We start from the raw sequence: 25,087 nt of genomic DNA on the forward strand, positions 1-25,087 counted from the left end.
TCCCTGCTGATTCTATTTCACCAGGTTCATTCACATTCTTACTTGAAAAGGAAGATCTCACTCATCCCAGGGGCCCATCACTTTTTTTAGTAGCTGACACTGGTTATTTAGTGCTCAGTTTATAAATGACTCTCTGGGCAATGTCTGAAATTTTACCTCTAAGTGCCAGGTTTCCTATACTATCCCAGAACAAACTTTCTCACTTGGGCTTTGTTAAAATAACAGAAAACACAACAATAACTTTATCAGCTATTAATGAGAGCCACTGACAAATATCTCTATTCCCAAAACTTGGAAAAGCATTGTTGACAGTAACTGATTAGAAAATAGAATATCAGAATCAGAATATGATTTCCTTCTTTAATATTTCACCTTTGGAAATCTGACAGTTCAAAGAAGAAACAAGAAAAAAATGGGAGAGAAAAACTGAAACTCTGCTTCAATCAATCTTTCAACCCAGGGATCCCACAGGCAGGACCAAATGACTAGTGAAGAAAACAGACGCCAATCCTAACTCTATACTTTTAGTGCACGGTCTTCATTGAGATGAACTGCTGTCCACAAACTATGTTGGCTCCGGTCAGGTCATTCTGTAGAGCACAAAAATAACATCAAAAGAAAGCCAAGACAATGTTTTGGCAGAATTGCAGATTATTAAGACATCTGATTGAAAAGAAGTATTAAGAATAAAAGATTCAATTGACCACAAAGTTAGAATTGAGAATAATGTTTTAAGTTAGTGGCCAGGATTTTCTTCTGCTATCCCACCTCAAATAAAACAAGATAACAGTGGAAACAATGGGAGAATTGGGCAGTGGCCACTTCCCCAGCCCAATCTTGATATTTCTCTCCCACCCTCTCTGGGTTGGCTACCACACACCCCTTCCCTACCCACCACATGCAAATTATGGCTGGGACGCTGGACACAGCAAGCCGCCCCGTTTCCCAACCTTCTGCCCTTGATACTGCTGCCCCAGAAGATCATCAGGAGAGGGCTGCCGGTAATTCCTTGGTTGGCGACGAAAGGCTCCCTGGTGTCGCTTTGAGGGAGAGAGGGCCCCATAGTACATTAGGGCCCTATGTAAGGCCCTGGCTCAGCCTGAGGCCTAACAGTAAAATATTGTTCTGATCTTCACGGCTCTGTGTCCCCTTTAAACTGGCTTCTGCTTCTTCGGGGGCTGCACCAGAATTTCCTTAATTGGCAGCCGCGGGCTCTTGCTTGCTGGTGGGGACCATGCTGGGTGCCCGCCCTGCAAATGGTCTGGGGTCATGGGCTGCAGGTCAGAAAAGGAAAATCTAGGCCAGTGTGTAAAAGTTATTTATATGTGGTTAGAGGCTAGCTGTGAATGTTATTAACGGAATTGGAATTTGAAATGTTTGTACCTAGACATTAAGATTAATCTGTAAATTTTCATTACAGGATTACAGATTAAATATGATTTTCAAAAGCAGGTCACTTTCTGATTGTCCTTTTTTCTTATACATCAAGCATTTTTCATCTTGCCAGAACAGTGTGAATGTTTGTTCATCAGTTAACTGATTTTCACATCTGGGCTTGGCACAAATGGAGGGCCTAAATGCCTGGGATTAGCATTTGACAAATGAGCAAATGGGGCGAGGAGAGGGAAGTATTTTTATAGAAAACCGTACAAGATGAGGGAATATATGGAAAATTGAAAATAAACTGAGTTTTATTTGCCAACTTTTATCCTCCCCTCCTCTCCTTTCCTGAAAGCACCGACGGCTTGTGACATTACAGTTTCACGGTTGTTAATCGCCCTTTGGTGTCTCACCCAAATAGCCATTATTCAGGTGTGAGCTTTGACAATGAGTGCTGGCATGCTATTCCATGTAGGGAGCATCACAGGCAAGCCTGCATCTGTCCTCACCAAACTACCACCCACCCACACTTTAGGCCGAGATCACTGCTATCAATTAAAAGCAGGAATTCTGTCTGACTTTCCTTTTTCTTTTTAACTCAGGGGTGCTGAGGCCAATTGTAACATCCCTAATATTGCCCCATGCTGATATCAGCTAACTGAACAGAGATCAAGGATTGAAACTGGGACATTCCTACTAGGCACAGCTCAGCTGCTCCCTGGAAATACTCTGTGAGGCACAAGGAGAACCAAACTAAATGTTTAAGTTATTGAGGTGATCCATTATTCTTACAGACATGCAATGTGCCACATGGGCAATTCTCAGTGTATCCATTATGTACTTTATCCATTAATGTATCCATTAAGCAGTGTCTAATGAAAGAAGGGCTCTTATAAAGTGTAGTTAAAAACAAGTGCTGTGCTTTCTAAAATAAACTTAAGAGAAGTACTAATTTCAATTACTCCGATGCATCAGTGGGTAAATGAACCACACGGTGAGGTCCTAAGCCAACAGACAGAAGGCCCCAGGTTCAATCATCGGTATGTGCTTAGTTAGTTGATTCCGGCTGGGGCAGTAAGATGGCCTCACTACTCCCGGCTGGAAGGGATGAAAAAAGACATCAGTAAGTGTTTCCACTCCTGATCCGTCTACAATGCCCCCTGATGGAAATTACTTCAGGTGAGAACAGGATTGGACTTGGCTGTGATGAATAATTTGGCACTCACTGTCTAGCCTCACACATGAATAATGGCCACTTGAATGATGCAATAGTTGGTGCCCCATATCTGTGGTACTTGTAGCCTACCAGAAGTCAACACCTTCAGAAGGTGAGGGAATGAATATAATGGAGAAAAAATGCCAACTTCACACACAGACAGGAGGATGGGTAGACAGCACCACAATATAAATACAGCCCCCAACCACGAGCATTCATTCTAGTACATTGGACACAGTTATGGACCCTGATAACATCCTGGCTGTAGTGCTGAAGACCTGTGCATCAGAACTAGCCATCCCCTAGTCAAGCTATTCCAGTGTAACTATAACACAGCCATGTACCCAACAGTGAGAAAAATTGGGAAGGAATGTCCTATCTATAAAAGGGATAAATTTAACCTAATGAATCACAATCCTATTATTAGCCGTCTCCAATGAATGATGGAAGAAATAATCAACAGTGCCATCAAACAATATCTACTCACCAAAAACCTGCTCTCTGACACTCAGTTCTTTGGGAAAGTGTGCTCAACCTAACCATTTGAGCAGCTACACCAGTGACCTTCCCTCCATCATAAAGTCAGGAGTGGTGCTGTTCACTGGTGATTCCTAGTGTGCAGCTCCATTCACAGCCTACAGCAGAGCTTGGACAGCACCCAGGCTTGGGCTGACAAATGGCAGGTAACATTCTCACCACATAAATGCCAGACAATAACCATCTCTAACACTTCCCCCTGACCTTCAACAGGACCATCATTGCCAAGTCCCCTACCATCAACATCCTGTGGGTCACCACTGACCAGAAGCTTTACTGGACCAGTCATATCAACACCGTGGCTACAAGCGCAGGTCAGATGCTGGGTACTCCATGACGAGTGGCTTACCAGCTGACCCCTCAAAGCCTCTCTGCCATCCACAAGGCCCAGGTCAGGAATGTGTTGAAATATTCACCACATACCTAGATGGGAGCAGAGACAAGAACACTCAAGAAGCTCAACAATATCCAGGACAAAGTAGTCCACTTGATTGACACCCCTGCCACTGAACTCAATATCCACCCCCTCCACCACCGGCGCACGATGGCTGCAGTACGTACGATCTACAGCATGCACTGCGACAACTCAACAAGGTCACTTCAACGGCACCTCCCCACCCCACAACCTCTAACGCTGAAAAGGGCAAGAACAGCAATATCATGGAGACACTATCACCTGCAATTCGCACACCATCTGGACTCGGACATATGTCGTTGTTCCTCCATTATCACTGGGTCAAGAACCTAGAATTCCCTACCTAATACCATCAGCACAAGCACTGCAGCAGTTCAAAGGCCCATCACCACCTTCTCAGGGCACCTAAAGATGGGCAATAAATACAGCCTTACCAGAATTTCCCCCATTCTCAGAACAAATGAAAAAAACAATTCACCTCTGCAAATGGCTGCTTACCTCATGCTGTCTGACTTTTTCAAATTCTCTTCAGTTGCTTCTGCTGGGCTCCATTACTGTTTTTCAGGATTCATCTGCTTCCTCCCTCTCCTCTCCAAACATATTTTCAGAGATTTAATTTCTCACCAAGTTGGGGAAAAATATGAACTTCTCTGTATCTTCCTGCATTCCTGACGCAGCCAAACACAATTCCCAACAGATCTCCACTGAGAGTTGATAGACCCACAAGTAAACAAATATATATTCAATCACTGACACTACACTAGCTTTCAACTCAGCTATTGCAATCTGACATTTTACAGCCAATCAAAATAGTACCACATGTATCATGTATCTAAATCAGTAACAAACCATAAGGCAATATCGATAATAATGGGAGTGAAAGGGGGCAATCACCCTGAACAGGTCTTTGTGCCCGAACAAACAAAACTAAAATTCACATGACACAGTTTCTAGACTGTAGCCTGAATGTGAACTAAACAGTTTAGATGCTCTCTCAAAATTGTTCCGGTCACTTATCCAAATTATGTTTTACCTCTCTGCTGGAAGGAAGCTACATTTCAACAAAGTACACTGGGGTAAACTTTAACCCCCAAGAACGAGTGGGTTGGGGGTGGGTGGGGAGTAAAAGTACTCAGTTTTCAGAGCGGGACCTCATCCCGGCTCCAACACACCTATTTCTGGGTTTAACCCAGGAAGGTTCGTCTGCGTTTGGAGAGCAGACACCAGGAAGTCCCGGCCCCACTTAAAACCGGCGGGCCTATAATTGAAAGGGCAACGTACCTCATTGAGATACTTGAGGTACGTAATATTTTGTGTATTGGATTAATAAAACAAATTTAACCTTACCTGTTCAGGTTTCCCATCACTTCCCATTCACGTCAGGAGAAAGCAGGTGGGAAGGGCCAGATCCAGGAGGTGAGTGCCTTTATTTCCACCCCACCAATGGTGGACCCCTTACCACCAGGTGGACCCTCACCTACCTCCGACTCTTCACCCAACCTCCAGCAATCTCCGATCTTCTTCCCTGCCCCCCCGATCTGTTCCTCAGCCCTCCGATCTCTTCCTCAGCGCCACCCCCACAAACTCCTCCCTGGCGTTCTCCCCCCACCCCCCCACCCCCAATCTTCTCCCTGGCCCCCACTCCCTGATCTTCTCCCCGGCACCCCCCCCACCGATCTTCTCCCTGGACACCCACCCCCTGAACTCCTCCCCGGCCCCCCCCCGATCTACTCCCCGGTCTACAATCCCTCCCTCCAATCCCCGGCTGCAGCAGGCCTTCCTGCCCAACAGCCAGCCAGCCTGGCAATCAGGCTGGCTGCCAGGCACAAAACCCGGAAGTGCAATTGATGAGCCTCATTAAGGTCGCGATCTGTCCACTTACCTTCCCAGTTTTGCACCCGGAAATCTCCCCCCACCCGCTTAAAGTTAAAATTTACCCCATTATCTCTGAACCAAGCTGAAGCAATGCCAATTGATGCAAGACTGATAGAGTTCCTGTTTCTTTGGACTTCATTACAATTATCATTTATTTAAGGCTTGTATTTTTCCTCCCCTTCTCTCTTCTTGGCTACACTGCATTATGCAACATACATGGACGAATGGCAGGAGATCTGTTTCCAAACCTCTGCCACTTCTGCTCTGTAACCTGTCATTTCTACTTTCTGACGCTGCCCAAGCTCAGCTTTGTCCTGCTTAAAATTTCACACATACCGAACAGTCACTGGGTCAGCACTTTCTGCCCATGGAGTTACTGCCCCACTAAGGAGCCAAAGTGTCAGCTTGACTCGGTCGGTAGTAGTCTCACTACTGAATCAGAAAATTGTAGGTTCAAATCCCACTTCGGTACAGTACTGATCATAGAAAGGTTACTGCACGGAAGGAGGCCTCTCGGCCCATCGAGTCTGTGCCAGCTCAATGCAAGAGCAATCCAGCTAGTCCCACTCACCCCAACCCCTATCCCCGTGGCCATGCAAGTTTTTTCCTTTCAAATACATATCCAGTTCCCTTTTGAAAGCCACGATTGAATCTGCCTCCACCACTCCCCCGGCTGTGCATTGCAGATCCTAACCACTCTCTGCATAAAAGTTTTTCCTCATGTCACCTTTGGTTCTTCTGCCAATCACCTTAAATCTATGTCCTCTGGTTCTTGACCCTTCCACCAATGGGAACAGTTTCTCTCTATCGATTCTGTCTAGACTCTTCATGATTTTAAATACCTCTATCAAATCTCCTCACAACCTTCTCTTTTCCAAGGAGAACAACCTCAGCTTCTCCAGTCTATCCACATAATTAAAATCCCTCATCCCTGGAATCATTCTAGTAAATCTCTAAGGCCTTCACGTCTTTCCTAAAGTGCGGTGCCCAGAACTGCACACAATACTCCAGTTGTGGTCGAACCTGTGTTTTATAAAGGTTCATCATGACTTCCTTGTACTCTTTGCCTCTATTTATAAAGCCCAATATCCCGTATATTTTTTTAACCGCTTTCTCAACCTGCTCTCCCATTTTCAACGAATTGTGCATATATACCCCCCAGGTCTCTCAGTTCCTGTACCCCTTTTAGAATTGTGCCCTCTAGTTTATATTGACTCTCCTCGTTCTTCCTACCAAAATGTATCACTTCGCATTTTTCTGCATTAAATTTCATCTGCCACGTGTCTGCCCACGCCACCAGCCTGTCTATATCCTCTTGAAGTCAATCACCATTCTCCTCACTTTTCAATACCCTTCCAAGTTTTGTGTCATCTGCCAATTCTGAAATTGTGCCCTATACACCCAAGTCCAAGTCATTAATATATATCAAGAAAAGCAGTGGTCCGAGTACAGACTCTTGGGGAACACCACTGTACACCTCCCTCCGGTCTGAAAAACAACCGTTCACCACTACTCTCTGTTTCCTGTCCCTTAGTTAATTTTGTATCCATGCTGCTACTGCCCCCTTATTCCATGGGCTTCAATCTTGATGGCAAGCCTATTATGCGGCACTTATCAAACGCCTTTTGAAAGTCCATATACACCACATCAACCGCATTGCCCTCATCGACCCTCTCTGTTACCTCATCAAAAAGTTAGTTAAATACGATTTGCCTTTAACAAACCCGTGCTGGCTTTCCCTAAACAATCCACATTTGTCCAAGTGACTGTTAATTCTGTCCCGGGTTATTGTTTCCAAAAGTTTCCCCACCACCGAAATTAAACTGATTGGCCTGTAGTTGTTGAGTTTATCCTTACACCCTTTTTTGAACAAGGGTGCAACATTTGCAATTCTCCAGTCCTCTGCCACCACCCTAGTATCTACGGATGTTTGGAAGATTATGGCCAGTACCTCCGCAATTTCCACCCTTACTTCCCTCAGCAACCTAAGATGCATCCCATCTGGACTGGGTGGCTTATTTAGTTTAAGTACAGCTAGCCTTTCTAGTACCTCCTCTTTATCAATTATTAGCCCATCCAGTATCTCAACTACATCTTCCTTTACTGAAATTCTGGCAGCATCTTCTTCTTTGGTAAACACAGATGCAAAGTATTCATTTTGTACCTCGGCCATGCCCTCTGCCTCCATGAGTAGATCTCCTTTTTGGTCCCTGATCAGCCCCACCCCTCCTCTTACTACCCGTTTGCTGTTTACATGCCTGTTGAAGACTTTTGGATTCCCTTTTATGTTGGCTGCCAGTCTATTCTCATACTCTCTCCTTGCCCCTCTTATTTCCTTTTTCACTTCCCACTGAACTTTCTAAATTCAGCCTGGTTCTCACCTGTGTAATCAACCCGACATCTGTCATATGCCCCTTTTTTCCACTTCATCTTACTCTCTATCTCTTTTGTCATCCTGGGAGCACAGGCTTTAATTATCCTACCTTTCTGTCTTGTGGGAATGTGCCTAGGCCGTACCCAAACCATCTCCTCCTTAAAGGCCGCCCAGTCTTCAATTAAAGCTTGTCCTGCTAATCTTTGATTCCAATTTACCTGGACCAGATCCACTCTCATTCCAAGTGAAATTTTTTTTAAAAAATCGTTCATGGGATGTGGGCGTCGCTGACAAGGCCAGCATTTATTGTGTTGTTCCCATGTGCCTGCTGTCCTTGTCCTTCTAGGTGGTAGAGGTCGCGGGTTTGGGAGGTACTTTCGAAGAAGCCTTGGCAAGTTGCTGCAGTGCATCCTGTGGATGGTACACACTGCAGCCACGGTGCGCCGGTGGTGAAGGGAGTGAATGTTTAGGGTGGTGGATGGGGTGCCAATCAAGCGAGCTGCTTTGTCCTGGATGGTGTCGAGCTTCTTGAGTGTTGTTGGAGCTGCACTCATCAAGGCTTGTATTCCATCACACTACTGACTTGTGCCTTGTAGATGGTGGAAAGGCTTTGGGGAGTCAGGAGGTGAGTAACTCGCCGCAGAATACCCAGCCTCTGACTTGCTCTTGTAGCCACAGTATTTATATGGCTGGTCCAGTTAAGTTTCTGGTCAATGGTGACCCCCAGGATGTTGATGGTGGGGGATTCGGCAATGGTAATGCCCTTGAACGTCATGGGGAGGTGGTTAGACTCCCTGTTGTTGGAGATGGTCATTGTCTGGCACGAATGTTACTTGCCACTTATCAGCCCAAGCCTGCATGTTGTCCAGATCTTGCTGCATGCGAGCATGGACTGCTTCATTATCTGAAGGGTTGTGAATGGAACTGAACACTGTGCAATCATCAGCGAACATCCCCATTTCTGACCTTATGATGAGGGAAGGTCAATGATGAAGCAGCTGAAGATGGTTGGGCCTTGGACACTGCCCTGAGGAACTCCTGCAGCAATGTCCTGGGGCTGAGATGATTGACCTCCAACAACCACTACCATCTTCCTTTGTGCTAGGTATGACTCCAGCCACTGGAGAGTTTTCCCACTGATTCCCATTGACTTCAATTTTACTAGGACTCCTTGGTGCCACACTCGGTCAAATGCTGCCTTGATGTCGAGAGCAGTCACTCTCACCTCACCTCTGGAATTCAGCTCTTTTGTCTATCTTTGGACCAAAGCTGTAATGAGGTCTGGAGCCGAGTGGTCCTGGCGGAACCCAAACTGAGCATCGGTAAGCAGGTTATTGGTGAGTAAGTGCCGCTTGATAGCACTATCGACGACACCTTCCATTACTTTGCTGATGATTGAGAGTAGACTGATGGGGCGGTAATTGGCTGGATTGGATTTGTCCTGCTTTTTATGGACAGGACGTATCTGGGCAATTTTCCACATTGTTGGGTAGATGCCAGTGTTGTAGCTGTACTGGAACAGCGTGGCTAGAGGCACAGCTAGTTCTGGAGCACAAGGCTTCAGCACTACAGCCGGGATGTTGTCGGGGCCCATAGCCTTTGCTGTATCCACTGCACTCAGCCCTTTCTTGATATCACATGGAGTGAATCGAATTGGCTGAAGACTGGCTCCTGTGATGGTGGGGACATTGGGAGGAGGCTGAGATGAATCATCTACTCCGCACTTCTGGCTGAAGATGGTTGCAAATGCTTCAGCCTTATCTTTTGCACTCACGTGCTGAACTCTGCCATCATTGAGGACGGGGAGGTTTACAGAGCCTCCTCCTCCCATTAGTTGTTTAATTGTCCACCACATTCACGACTGGATGTGGCAAGACTTTAGAGTGGTCCATGTCCTTTTCTATAGCTATTCTAAACCTTATGATACTATGATCACTGCTCCCTAAATGTTCCCCCCCATTGACACTTGCTCCACTTGGCCCACCTCATTCCCCAGAACCAAGTCCAGCAATGCCTCCTTCCTCGTTGGGCTGGAAATGTACTGGTCAAGAAAGTTCTCCTGAACACACTTCAACAATTCCTCCTCCTCTTTGCCCGTTATATTATTACTATCCCAGTCTATATTAGGATAGTTGAAGTCACCCATTATCACAACTCTATGGCTTTTACACCTCTCTGTAATTTCCCTGCAAATTTGCTCCTTTATCTCCTTACCATTGGTTGGTGGCCTATAGAATACACCCAGTATTGTAATGGCACCTCTATTGTTTCTTAACTCTAACCAAATAGATTCTGTCCTTGACACCTCCAGGACATTCTCTCTCTCTAGCACTGCAATGTTCCTTAATCAATACTGACCCCCTCCTTTCTTCTCTTCCCTATCTTTCCTGAACACCTTGTATCCAGTGATATTTAGTACCCAATCCTGCCCTTTTTTGAGCCGGGTCTCCGTTATCGCCACATATGGAGTGTTGCATTGTCAGAGGTACCATTCTTCAGATGAGAAGTTAAACTGAGGCTTGGTTGCCTGCTCAGGTGGACATTAAAGATCTGGGAGATTACAGCCAATATTCCTTTCTCAACCACCACCCAGAAACAGACTGATGGTCATTCATCTCAATACTGTTTATGGGATCTTGTTGAGGGTTTGTCTACCGAATAACAGTGACAGCAATTCATTTCATGTGAAGTGATTTGGGATGGTTCCAAGAGATGTGATGCCACATTGACCAATGGGAAAGGTTTCCACAGCAGATATTACATCATTATATAAATTTAAAACAGAAATAGACAGTTTCCTAGAAGTAAAGGGAATTAGGGGTTACGGGGAGCGGGCAGGAAATTGGACATGATTTTAGATTTGAGGTTAGGACCAGATCAGCCATGATCTTATTGAATGGTGGAGCAGGCTCGAGGGGCCGATTGGCCTACTCCTGCTCCTATTTCTTATGTTGCCCATTCTCCAATCTATTCAATAATTCTCAACCTCAGTGCAGATAAAGAAGGACTTTACCAAATTTGTAATTTTTGTAACATTTTCTTTCCACCCACCCTGATACTGAAAATGACAAGTGTTCCAAGCAACAGAGGTAGGCAAAATAGCACCAGCAGTAATTGTTCAATACATACACCAGAATTTTAGGGAGAAAACAATCATACATAGGCAGGTTCGGAAAGTGGAAAGGATGTGCAAATGCAGCACATTTTAGGAAAACAAAACAGAAAATTGAAATACAACAACAGCAAAACACTCAATGGAGTGGAAAGGCAGAGAGATGTCGGATTTCAGATACTCAGATCTTTAAAAACATGAAATACAAAAGCAAAACAGTGATTGGTTAAGCCGAGTACTATGTGCAGTTTTGGGTACCCCATAATAGAAAGGATACTGGACCTGTGGAAAAAGTGCAGAATTACTAGGATGATACTGGAAATTAGCAGAAAGGGGGAAAATTGTAACCCCACTGAGCGGGTGAACGGTTAGGATGCACGGGGTTACTGACCCGCCAAAATGCCACCCGGATCTCACCATTTCCGTTTTCACCGGATGTTTCTGCTCACCCAAATCTGACGGGGTCCTAATACACATATGCTAATCAGGGTCCAATGACATTATCAGGCCCGACAGCGATTTTAACTTCGGCCTGGCTTTCCCGTCAGATGAAAGCCAGTTTGAACAGGATTGGGAATATGTAGCGGCCCTCCAGTTAAGTTTTTACTTTCCTTTATGGGGTCAGGAGGAGCAGGTGTGGATCGTTTAGACCTGCCCAGCACTACACTCCCCCCTTTTCCTTATTGTGAGGAACCCCCACTCCCCCCACCCCGAATCAACCCCTCCTCCATACTCACCTGAGTACCAGCAGATGCCCAAGGGCCACTCGATTTTCCAGAGGCCGGCAGCTACTTCCCGCCTGTTCCAGTCAAGAAGTGGATCGATGACATGTTAATGAGAACCAATGGTTAAAAATGCCGTGGCCTCATACTGTCGATGGTGGGCGAGAAACTAATTGAAACCAGTGGGTTTCCACTGGCCGTTAAAATATCCCCCCCCATAGTTATGATGAGAAGTGTTTACAAAGTTTTGAAATGGGTTGAGAGGATAAACAGTGAATCAGTGTTTTTACTGGGTGTGTAAATTTAGGATTAGTGTTAAAACATAACAGGGGAAGCAAACTGTTATTAGAATAGAGAATGGATTCCCAGAAGTGGCGACTGAAGACAAATCAATCATGGAAATTGAGGGAATTGGATAAACATTCAAAAAGAAAAATAGTGAAGGATACAGGGAAATAGCTGGGAAATGGAATTAAAATAAAGAGCTCTAATGGTCTCCTTCTGTGCAGAAATTTCTATGATTCTGTGAACAGTTTGCAGCAACTGTAATAGGCAAATTGTCAGGCAGCAGAAAGATGCAAATTGCAAGATTTCCAACCATTGAGGACAGCAATAGGACCAGTGCTCTTTAATACCCCAAATCAAAAACAAACAGAGAAACATCAGAGACAAAAGAACACTGCTGGAAACATAGAAAATAGGAGCAGAAGGAGTAGCCATTTGGCCCTTCGAGCCTGCTCTGCCATTCAATATGATCATGGCTGATCCTCTATCTCAATATCATATTCCTGCTCTCTCCCCATACCCCTTGATGCCTTTTGTGTCTAGAAAGCTTCTGGCTCCTTCTAAAATATATTCAGTGACTTGGCCTCCACAGCCTTCTGTGGTAGAGAATTCCACAAGTTCACCACCCTCTGAGTGAAGACATTTCTCCTCATCTCAGTCCTAAATGTCCTACCCTGTATCCTGAGACTGTGACCCCTTGTTTTTGACCCCACAACCAGGACAAACATCCTCCCTGCATCCAGTCTGTCTAGCCCTGTCAGAATTTTATATGTTTCAATGAGATCCCCTCGCATTCTTCTAAACTCGAGTGAATACAGGCTGAGTCGACCCAATCTCTCCTCATAAGACAGTCCTGCCATCCCAGGAATCAGTCTGGTGAACCTTCACTGCACTCCCTCTATGGCAAGTATATCCTTTCCTAGGTAAGGAGACCAAAACTGCACATAATACTCCAGGTGTGGTCTCACCAAGGCCCTGTATAACTGCAGTAAGACATCCTTGCTCCTGTACTCAAAGCACCTTGCAATGAAGGCCAACATACCATTTGCCTTCCTAACTGCTCGCTGCACCTGTATGTTTGCTTTCAGTGACTGGTGTACAAGGACACCCAGGTCCCTTTGTACATCAACATTTCCCAATCTATCACCATTTAAATAATACTTTGCCTTTCTGTTTTTCCTTCTGAAGTGGATAACTTCACATTTATCCACATTATACTGCATCTGTCATGTATTTACCCACTCACTCAACTTGTCTAAATCGCCTTGAAGCCTCTTTGCATCCTCCTCACAACTCACGATCCCAACTGGTTTTGTGTCATCACCAAACTTGGAAATATTACATTTGGTTCCCTCATCCAAATCATTGATATATATTGTGAATAGCTGGGGCCCAAGCACTGATCCCTGCGGTACCCCACTAGTCACCGCCTGCCATCCCAAAAAAGAACCATTTATTCCTACTCTCTGTTTCCTGTTTGTTAACCAATTTTCAATCCATGCCAGTATATTATCCCCAATTCCATGTGCTTTAATTTTGCACACTAACCTCTTGTGTGGAACTTTATCAAAGGCCTCCTGAAAATCCAAATAAACCACATCCATTGGTTCTCCCTTATCTATTCTACCAGTTACATCCTCAAAAAACTCCAGTAGGTTTGTCAAACATGATTTCCCTTTCATAAATCCATGTTGACTTTGTCTAATCCCGTTGATATTTTCTAAGTGTCCTGTTATCACATCCTTTACAATAGACTCTAGCATTTTCCCTACTGCTGATGTTAGGCTAACCGGTCTGTAATTCCCTGTTTTCTCTCCCTCCTTTTTTAAATAGTGGGGTTACATTTGCCACCCTCCAATCTGCAGAAACTGTTTCATAATCTATAGAATTTTGGAAGATGACAACTAATGCATCCACTATTTCCATGGCTACCTCTTTTAGTACTCTGGAATACAGATTATCAGGCCCTGGGGACTTATCAGCTTTCAGTCTCATTAATTTCTCCAGCACTATTTTCTTTACTAATACTAATTTCCTTTAATTCCTCCTTCTCACTAGTCCCTTGGTTCCCTAGTATTTCTGGGAAGTTATTTGTATCCTCTTCCATTAAGATAGAACCAAAGTATTTGTTTAATTGCTCTGCCATTTCCTTGTTCCCCATTATAAATTCTCCCGTTTCTGACTGTAAGGGACCTACATTTGTCGTCACTAATCTTTTTCTTTTTACATACTTGTAGAAGCTTTTACAGTCCACTTTTATGTTCCTTGCAAGTTTATTCTCACACTCTATTTTTCCCCTTTTAATCAATCTCTTGGTCCTTTTTTGCTGAATTCTGAACTGCTCCCAATCCTCAGGCTTGCTACTTTTTCTGGCAACTTTATATGGCTCCTCTTTGGATCGAATACTTAATTTCTTTTGTTAGCTATGGCTGGGCCGCACTTGTGTTTTTGCGCCAGAAAGGAATGTATAATTGTTGCAATTCATGCATTCGTTCCTCAAATATTAGCCATTGCCCATCCACCATCATGCCTTTTAATGTCGCTTCCCAAGTTATCATAGCCAACTCACTGCTCATACCTTCGTAGTTTCCTTTGTTTAGATTTCGGACCCTAGTTTCGGATTGGACTACTTCTCTTTCCATCTTAATGAAGAATTCTATCATGTTATGGTCACTCTTCCCTAGAGAACCCCGCACAACAAGATTATTAATTAAACCGTTCTCATTGCACAATACCCAATCTAGGATAGCCTGTTCCCTAGTTGGCTCCTCAACTTACTGGTCTAAAAAAACCATCTCGTACACACTCCAGGAATTCATCCTCCACAGTATTATTGCTAATTTGGTTTGGCCAGTCTATATGAAGATTAAAGTCACCCATGATTACTGTAGTACCCTTGTTACATGCATCTCTAATTTCCTGTTTGGTGCCGTCCCCTACATCACCAGTACTGTTTGGAGGCCTATAGACAACTCCCACCAGTGTTTTCTGCCCCTTGGTGCTTTTTAACTCCACCCAGACTGATTCTACATCTTTGATTTTCTGAGCCAATATCCTTTCTCACTATTGCTCTGATTTCATCCTTTACTAACAACGCCACCCCACCTCCTTTTTCTTTTTGCCTGACCTTCCTAAATATTGAATACCCTTGGATATTCAGCTCCCAGCCTTGGTCACCCTGCAGCCATGTCTCCGTAATTGAAATTATATCATATCCGTTTACATCTATTTGCGCTGTTAGTTTGTCTACCTTATTACGAATGCTTCGTGCATTCAGATACAGTGCCCTTAGATTTGTCTTAACATTTTTAGACATCTTAACATTTTTTTACATTATGGCCCTATTTGCCTTATTACCATATTTTCTTACCCGGACCTATTTGTTAGTGCACTCTGTTGTTTGTACGCTCTGTCCCTTCCTGACACAATCACTTTCCTGCACTGCTTCTTCGTCTTTTCTCTTTAGCATTCTAGATTTCTCTCCATCGGGACCCTCACCTACCCCCCCCCCCCCCACCTTATTTAGTTTAAAGCCCTATCTGCCTCCCTAGTTATTCGATTTGCTAGAACTCTGGTCCCAGCATGGTTCAGGTGTAGTCCGTCCCAACGGAACAGCTCTCTCTCTTTTCCCAGTACTGGTGCCAGTGGCCCACGAATCGAAACCCACTCCTCTCACACCAATCTTTGAGCCACACATTCATCTCTCTGATCTTATTTACCCTATTTGCACGTAGCTCAGGTAATAATCCAGAGATTATTACCTTTGTAGTTCTGCTTTTTAATTTAGTTCCTAGCTGCTCAAACTCTCTCAGCAGAACCTTTTTCTTAGTCCTACTTATGTCGTTGGTACCTACGTGGACCACGACAACTGGATCCTCCCCCTCCCACTCCAAGTTCTTCTCCAGCCTGGAGGAGGTGTCCTTAACCCTGGCACCGAGTGGACAACACAGCCTTCAGGACTCGTGCTCCTGGCTGCAGAGAACTGGAGGTGAAAGGAAGGAAGTGAACCTGAAATCAATGCAGAAAGGATAATGGGAGCAGAACAGAAACAGCAAATGAAGGGAGAGAAACAGATGAATCAAGGAAAAGAAAAGATACAGAAACAGCAGAGAAGAGAAATAATGGGATAGGATAATAGAAGGGAACAATAATAACAACTTGCATTTATATAGCACCTCTAACACAGAAAAATGTCCCAAGGTGTTTCACAGAGGCACAAGGGAAAAAATAAATTCTGTGCCAAAAGAGATATTAGGTGGGGTAACCAACAGCTTGGTCAAAGAGGTGGATTTTAAGGAGGGTCTTAAAGGAGAGGGAGGAGAAGAGATGGTGGGGTTTAGGGTGGCAATTCCAGAGAGTGGGACCTAGGCGGCAGAAGGGACGGCCACCAATGGTGGAATGAACAAGGGGAGGCATGTACAAGAAGCCAGAGTTAGAGGAACAGAAAATTTGGTTGGGGGTTGGGGGTGGGGGGAGGGATATAGTGCTAGGGGATATTACAGAGGTTGGGAGGGGTGAGAGCATGGAGAGATTTAAATACATGGATAAGAATTTTAAATTTGGGAAATTGGAGGACTGGGATTCAATTCAGGTCACTAAAGGAGATAAGTAAAAGGACCCAAAAGCAAAGTGGGAAGAGAAAGAAAGAAAACATTAAAAATCTAGCAGCATGGATGAGCAGATACAAGAAAAATAAAAATGTCAAACCGTAAATAATATAAATGTATATATGTGGAACGGTGCATTTCCTCTATACAAATGAGACTGAGACAAGTTTGCTTAACTGTTTCCACATGTTCTCTTGGTAATTCACATTTGTGTGTACAGTAAAACCAAGTAAATGTTGCAGGGAAAATAGAACACAGGGAAAAAAGTGTGGTATACTGGAAAATTCTAATCATGGGAGCAATGCACTCTCTCTGCTACATTATGAACTTCCACCATGCATTTTTATTTTCATTTCGAAGTAAATTAAATATTTTCACCTCTGGGACCTGGGTTTAAATCAGATGAAAGCCAGTCTCTGTTCATGAAATGAGTTTGGCTGCCTCACCCAGTTCCTAGTGGCTGTGGGCTCACAGTACAAAACTGTTATAACATTAATTGACAATCTACTCAGAAAAGCCAAAAGGGTGGCGAGTGTGGAAAATTACTGTTTTTTTTAAATCACAGCAGTGCTGTCGGAGATGCTCTTGTAATATTGGAACTAAGGCGCATTGTGGTCAGGAGAACAGAGGGAAGTTTACTCTGCAACTGGCAATGCTATTCTTGACCTGGGAATGCTTGAAGATGACAGTGGAGGAGGGGGATAATTTTACGAGTCTTGCCTGCTGGGGGCACATCTTTAAAGGAACAACAACAACAACAACTTGCATTTATATAGCACCTTTAATGTAGAAAAACATCCCAAGATGCTTTACAGGAGCTTTATCAGACAAAAATGGACAAAAGGTCAGAAGTCCGTGCACAGGACTTGCCAGAATTTCCCATACTCTCTACAGATGAGACTCCCCACCTGGAGCACACGATCAGAAAATTACCCCTTAGGTGCCTAAAATGAGAAAGTGCTTCACTTCTAAATACTAACAACACTCACCCTGACAGGCAAAATAAATCACTAACATTTTTTGTTTGGGGTGTCAGCAGAAGGAGGGTTCTCTTCTGAACAAACTCAGCAGTATATTACATTTTAACTTCATTAGTTTTACTCAGTAACAAATTATATTGTTATATGAAAAGTTTCCAAAGGAATGATTTCTCTCTCATGCAAAAACAGCAATTCTGTAAAATTGCATTATTTGGACTCCCGTTCACTCTGTTGACAGAGTGCTCAGTGTACTCACCTCTATGAGTTACAACAGGATGCTCTGCTCGCTGACACTTCAGGTGCTCCAGTGAAACAGATGATCCACTGCTCCCATCTCCTCTGACCAACACAAAGAATCCCTGAACACCAACTAAAAATGTCCAAAACCGATTGCTCTTTATTGGAGCCATGGGATGCTTAGCCATGATCACTTCCCCACCGGCCTTACGTTTTACTGTGTGCATCTCAAAAGACCTGTAATAAAAACAAATAATAGAGCCCAAGTCTTTTCACATATAAAATGCTTTCTTGCATAAACTCTAGTGTCAAATACTGAACAATATAACTTAATTCATGTATTAATGGCATGGTATGACTTCACTGATACTGTTTTGAAACAATGCTGCCACTTGGTACAAAAACTAAAATGATATAATGTTAATTGACAGATTAACATAATAACTTCACCGTTCCACTCCTCTCCATAATATGGAAGCAGACGTTAGCTGTTCTTCATCCGTGTCTCTGAAGTTTTTATAAAAGGCAACAGATGGGATTTTGTTTGCTCTAATGTGCACAATTCTTGCTAAGCTCTTTTCATTTTCTTATTACTGTTTGCAAACCTTACAAATAATAAAGGTTTTAAAATAATATTAAGCAGGCTAATACTCCTGCTGTTCTGCTGGAACTGACCTTTTCAATGTGGCAGCTGCAGCTGCACGTTCCCATCTACCTGGAGCCTGATTCAGTTACGACACAAGTGTTTTATTTTACACGGAAAGTATTTCCACTTAAATTTCTCAATGTGACATTTTTATCAGCTCCTGTCACTGACATAAACAAGGACTTTGAAATATACCATTCTATTGTATTTCTTTACGATTCACTACTGATAAGATCCTCAATTACTAACTCACCTCTTCATCAGCTCCAGACATTTCCCATTGCTCAATATAACTGATACATCTTTGCAATTTGCTCTGCAAAATGACTGACTCTCAATAGGTTTGTTTACGTTCAGCCTCTGTCTGGTTATACAGTCTTGGAGACACACTAATCAAATTCTTTGAACTGCCGATCAGTTCTCAATTTTGTGCAGCAAATACAAGAGTACTAATCAAGATTCAAGATTGATCGCAAGTTATGCTGCTGGTATTCACAGAACCAATGTATTGAACACCAGAGAAATCAACTGTATTTTCCTTTAGCTACCGTAAAATCTATTGCACAAGTAGCACCCTCATATAAGTTTTATATCCTCTAAAAGCCACTGGCATAATTTATAGATTTTTTCACTCTCTGAAATTGTAATTGTGAAATGTAAGAGTGCTTTATACATTTTGAAAACTATAGTCCGGATTTATACATTGCATTGTACATTATACGATATTTTTTTTGCTGCTCATTACTGAAACAATCTCCAATAATCAACATACCTCTTCATCAGCTCTAGGCATTTCTCAAGGCTGGGTTACGTTCAGATCAAGAGAGGGTCGAGGCCAATGGGAGGGGTGCAGGTGGATCGTGGAGGCTGAAGTCAGGAGAAAAGATCAGATGTGCAGGGGGAGGGGTGGAAGCCTCCTGGGCAAAAAATGAGGTATGGAGGCAAAGGGGGTGGAACAAGAGCTCAGCATCATGTTGAGCTCAGAATTTGTTGCAGTTTCTCTCATTATGTCTCCTATTGGGGTCAATCCTGACTTTGTGCAAAGTCAATGGAAATAAAAATCGGGGGAGATGTAAAACTGGCTGCCGACTCGCTATTAGTCATTTGGCACTAACGCACAGTCAAGATCTTCCCATTGTCTCATGTTGATTTCACTTCAGCCATTTAACTATCTTGCGTTTTCTACCCAGAACTTTACGGGTCATTCTATTTCTTCGTGTGTGTGTGCGTGTGCGTGTTTTCCCTCCCGCATCCCTTTGTTCTGTTTCTTCTTAAATGCTGCTTATCTATCACATCTTCCAGTTCTGACAAAGGGTCCACATCTCAAACATTAACTTCACTGTTCTCTCCACAGATGCTAACTGGCTTGCAGGGTGTTTCCAGAATTTTCCGTTTTTGATTCGCATTTCCAGCATCTGGAGTTTTTTGCTTTTGTTTACATTCTAAGAGTCCCCCACTTTTCTCTGTGCGATTGAGTGCAAATATTACTCGCACCTGTCGAAAGTGTGACATTGGTTTAAGCTTACTGCGGTACTCTTACACCTTATCCCTCTATATCTCACACTTTGTCCAGCTATTGATCAAGTTTGAGGGGGTTTACCTCTCGTGCCACCCAACCATCTTTTTTTTCCTACTTTTTCTAATTGACAGGCAACTAGAATGCAGAGATTGCTTGCTGGTAAACTGCAGACCTCACCTATCCACACTGACCCCTTTGCTTTTCTTTCCAAAAATAAACAAAATATTTTTTAGAAGGGGATGAGATTTTTATTTTTAAACCAGAAATGACCATTCCCCACACTGCAGTGATTGTGATCATCATGTTCTTCCTATGTTCATTTTTGTAGCCCTATTGTGCTTTAAAATTACTATAAAGTAACGTATCAATGCTGATGCCAAGTTCAATACTCCCCCTGTCACATTTCAGCAATGAGCGACATGGTAAGTGGAAATAAAAATGTTATGGGTATACTGCCCTCCCAGCAGGCAGTTATTTTGCGCTTTTTGTGAGATGAAAATGAGCTCAGATGATTTCCCTGTAGCATTCCAGTTACATTTGAACTTTTACTTTTTATCTCCAGTTGACAATTCAAAATTTTGCATATAAACTGAGAGCTATTTGCACTCAGCTTTACTTCCATATTTAGGTATGTGTCTTTCGGGGCAGGGAGGGGATGGAAGAGGAGAAAGAAAATAGATCCTGAAATGTTTCAATTCTGCAGCCATGCAACACTTTATTTATGTTATATCACCATTTGCCACTGGCAGCCCTAACTTTAGCAGCAATGCTGTAATATAAATGAGGTAGCACTAGTACCTCAGCATGGAGACTGATCTCAAGGGGACGTTCCTGTCCCTTTTTGGTAGAGGTGCAGTGCCACCACCAGCAAACAACAGCTGCTGCTAGTGATACTAGCCGTCGCAGACTGCCGTTCCTTGGTCAGGAAATTAGTCACAATTGTGATTGTGAAAAAAAAGTGTTTATTTTTATGGTTGCCAGTGCTCTGAAATTGACCCCTCAATGTAAATGAGACACATTCCAGAGTAACAAGAGACCCAACGCACTGCAGAACTACTGTGTGGGTGATCCGAGTCCTGCCCTGATTCATTACATAAGTCATTCTAGTGGCAATTGTCTGCCTGGTGGCATCAGTGCCACCAGCAGGATTTGGGCAAGCGGGGACCTGCAAATTGGGCAGTCAGTGCTTCCACCCAGTTCCTGATGTAAACCTGCAGTGAATTCCTTATGGCTTGTAAACCCAGGTTATTCACAGCCAACTATTTCATCTCCTTTCTTACTGACCAACACCAGGACATGATCCAGTTATCCAACATCCCAAAGTATATGGGGGCTAGTAATAAATGAGCAACAATTTTCACAGCAACACTGGAAATTCTTCTCTGAGCAAATACCTGGTGATAGGTGCTTTTTGGCGGGATAAACTTGACAGCTTCCACTGTCTTCAATATCTGTTCCCAATTCTGCAGATACTGCAAACAGTATTGAGTCCAGCCATTACCTGCATTGCTGTCCTTGGGGAAGAGTGTCTTGGAGTGCCAAATAGGGCAAACTACTTCACACCCGCCTCATGCGGTAGCACATCCACCTGGCCGCCATCAAACAAGGAATTTGGATGCTGCACCACTCAATTCCTTGGCCAGGAACACCCATTTCCTGCCTCCACATATATTTTGTCTGCCACTGGCTTTTGGAAGCTAATGTTTTGCTCCATACAGCCTTTATAAAGACTTTTTAAAAAAACGACTTTCATCAATAGAGCATTTATAGTCTATGCCCATATATACAACCATTTATCTTTAAGTGCACACATCTCCTTTTAATTTTCCCACAATGCAACGACTGCCGCCATTCAATCCCGCTACCCCCCCCCCCACAACTCTAACTCACTGTCAAACTCCCAGCATCAGGCTCAATAAAGGTCAGGAGCTTGCCTGTATAATTCTGAAAAGAATAAATTGGTGAACTATGGGAAATCTTGTGAGGTTGCTTTAGATAAAGCTATGTAATCTAATTGCTCTTGTTTCTGTTTAATTTTACTTATTAATAAGCCTGATTGGTAGTTGTAAGATATAATAGTCTGTCAGACTGTTACTTGTCCATCATTCGGGCAGGTCAGAAGCATATGGTGGTAATGCCTACTGTTTCCATTGCAAACCTTAATAGCAAATGGGTTCATCACTCTGTCTCAGAGAACAATGAGACCAATGAGTCCAAATTGTAACAACTGCAGAACGGCTTCTACAAGATTTTTGTTTTTTGTGAGCATGCCACTTCATGAAAAACTACAAGTAGATTGTCCAAATGTAGGAATCACAAAAAACATCGAATAATTCTATCACAGAAACAGCGGGTAGGAGGCAGCTGGGTCTGCAGACTATACCAGATACCTCAACAGCTGTAGGATGAGAGCTGATAATGATCAGAATTCTGCTATACATGGTCCTACAATATAAACTGAGCATTAAAATCTTTCTGCATTCAATACAACCACTGCAACTGGTTATCAAGATACAGCTTTGTAAGTTAAATAAATAATTCCTTTCAAACATGACAAACTAGTTTAAAAATTCTGATTGACATTTATTATTTATAAAGTTAATAAATTTATGACACTTATTTTAATATATCCCAAAATAACCTTTATTTGCTCAAAATCAGCAAACCCATGTCATATATATATATATATATATAGCAGTCTGTGGGAGTAGGGAGGAAATTAATTACATAAAGTTCATAAGAAAGATAAAGGAATAAAAAGACTGCCATTTCATCACTGCATCTCTTGGAAATGTCCCAAAGTACTTCCCAGACAATGACATACTCTGAACTACAGTGGTTATTGTTTTATATGATTCTAACACAACTGGAGCCAATTTGCACACAGCAAGATCCCAGAAACAGCAGTGAGATGAATGACCAGTTAATCTGTTTTTGTGATATTGATTGAGGAAGAAAAGATGGACAGCAACACTTGTTCCACCCATACCTGAATAGTGCCATGGGATCCTCCACGTCCATCTAAAGCTTTAGTTTAATGCCTTAATCAAAAACAGTAGCACTCTGACAGTGCAGCCCTCCCTCAGCCTTATATTGAAGTGTCAGCCTAGATTATGTGCTGAGGTCTAGTAGTGGGTTGAAAAATCATACATAGTGTGCGACCAAATTTCTGATAACGTTGCCACTGGATGAGGTTCCCTGCCGGCAGCACAAAGTCAGCAAATTATCCCTAATATCATCTAAAAATGTACTATTTTATGTTTTTTTTTTACTAATGTTCTGAACCACATGGGTGCATTGCATCAATTTTTATTTAAGAAAACAGTTCTGTGATTCATAAACAAAACACACTTTTTTTTTCACTCTGGCAAAATGCCAACCCGTTAATTGTGCATTTCTAAACAGAACAATTTGGCACCTCATTATTTCATAATTGCTAAAATCTAGGCAATGTCAATGCACCTTAAATTGCCCTGCTATTAAAAATATACATACCACCAGTAATCCAAGGCAACCTTTTTTCATATAACAACATATGTACTGATCATAAGTTTATATCAATGTACAAAAATTATGCAAAATTGTCAGTGACATGCATTAAATCATACAGCAAATGTTTCTAAATTGTAAACGTGATGTTGAAGCACCACACACAATGAACAGGAACAAAACATCATTCAATATGGAGCTAAGCAAACAGTTGCACAGAATCAAATGTGTTTTTTTCTCTGACACAAAGATACTTGCTACACAATCTTGTAAGTACTCATGCCCACCTACACACTGGTTCAACACACAGGAAATCTGAATTTTCTTTTCGACCTCACGCTTCCTACAAGATGTTTCAGCTAATCAATTATAAATTTGACCTGCAAGAATAACAATTTTTTTTTGCTCAAGCAATACACTGTGAAGACTTATCACAGGTCAGTCTGTGGGAAGCAGTGGAGTATGAAAAGGTTTAAAATATTGTCTCAATTGATAAAGCCATTAAACATCTGCTGCTTCCAGTTAATGATGGTAATCGCAGCAAAAAGTTTCTTGACAACATTTATGCCTAACAGCATTTGAAGTGTATTCATTTACAAATATTTACAATAGGCTCAAAAAGCATGTTTTCTACACTGGTCCTGCACGTTGGAAACTTTTGGATGGACAGCACCAGTATTGCTGATTTTTCAGTGCCATTACTTGGCTTTTTTTTTAAATTTGTTCATGGGATGTGGGCATCGCTGAACAGGCCAGCATTTATTGCCCATCCCTAATTGCCCTGGAGAAGGTGATGGTGAGCCGCCTTCTTGAATCGCTGCAGTCCATGTGGTGAAGGTTCTCCCACAGTGCTGATAGGTAGGGAGTTCCAAGATTTTTAGCCAGCAACAAGGAAGGAACGGCGATATATTTCCAAGTCGGGATGGTGTGTGACTTGGTGGGGAACGTACAGGTGGTGTTGCTCCCATGCCAGCTGCCCTTGTCCTTCTAGGTGGTAGAGGTTACGGGTTTGGGAGGTGCTGTCGAAGAAGCCTTGGCGAGTTGCTGCAATGCATCCTGTAGATGGTACACACTGCGGCCACAGTGCGCCGGTGGTGAAGGGAGTGAATGTTTAGGGTGGTGGATGGGGTGCCAATCAAGTGAGCTGCTTTGTCCTGGATGGTGTTGAGCTTCTTGAGTGTTGTTGGAGCTGCACTCATCCAGGTAAGTGGAGAGTATTCCATCACACTCCTGACTTGTGCCTTGTAGATGGGGAAAGGCTTTGGGGAGTCAGGTGAGTCACTCACCGTAGAATACCCAGCCTCTGACCTGCTCTTGTAGCCACAGTATTTATGTGGCTGGCCCAATTAAGTTTCTGGTCAACGGCGACCCCCAGGATGTTGATGGTGGGGGATTCGGCGATGGTAATGCCGTTGAATGTCAAGGGGCGGTGGTTAGACTCACTCTTGTTGGAGATGGTCATTGCCTGGCACTTGTCTGGCGCGAATGTCACTTGCCACTTATCGGCCCAAGCCTGGATGTTGTCCACGTCTTGCTGCATGCGGGCACGGACTGCTTCCTTATCTGAGGGGTTGCAAATGGAACTGAACACTGTGCAATCATCAGCGAACATCCCCATTTCTGACCTTATGATGGAGGGAAGGTCATTGATGAAGCAGCTGAAGATGGTTGGGCCTCGGACACTGCCCTGAGG

General features: G+C 43.2%; 1 protein-coding gene across 2 annotated transcripts in view; it reads right to left on the reverse strand.

Moving 5' to 3' along the window:
- sema5a (sema domain, seven thrombospondin repeats (type 1 and type 1-like), transmembrane domain (TM) and short cytoplasmic domain, (semaphorin) 5A) overlaps nucleotides 1-25,087 on the reverse strand; it is a 202,516-nt gene that overhangs the window by 123,893 nt on the left and 53,536 nt on the right. For both annotated transcript variants that reach the window (XM_068004736.1, XM_068004730.1), the window contains exon 2: nucleotides 17,760-17,977. In XM_068004736.1, the coding sequence (XP_067860837.1) occupies nucleotides 17,760-17,967 (208 nt within the window). In that variant the 5' untranslated portion in view covers nucleotides 17,968-17,977. The remainder of the gene's footprint in view (nucleotides 1-17,759; nucleotides 17,978-25,087) is intronic.

Source organism: Heptranchias perlo, chromosome 2 (assembly GCF_035084215.1).
Source record: "Heptranchias perlo isolate sHepPer1 chromosome 2, sHepPer1.hap1, whole genome shotgun sequence".
NCBI lineage: Eukaryota > Metazoa > Chordata > Chondrichthyes > Hexanchiformes > Hexanchidae > Heptranchias > Heptranchias perlo.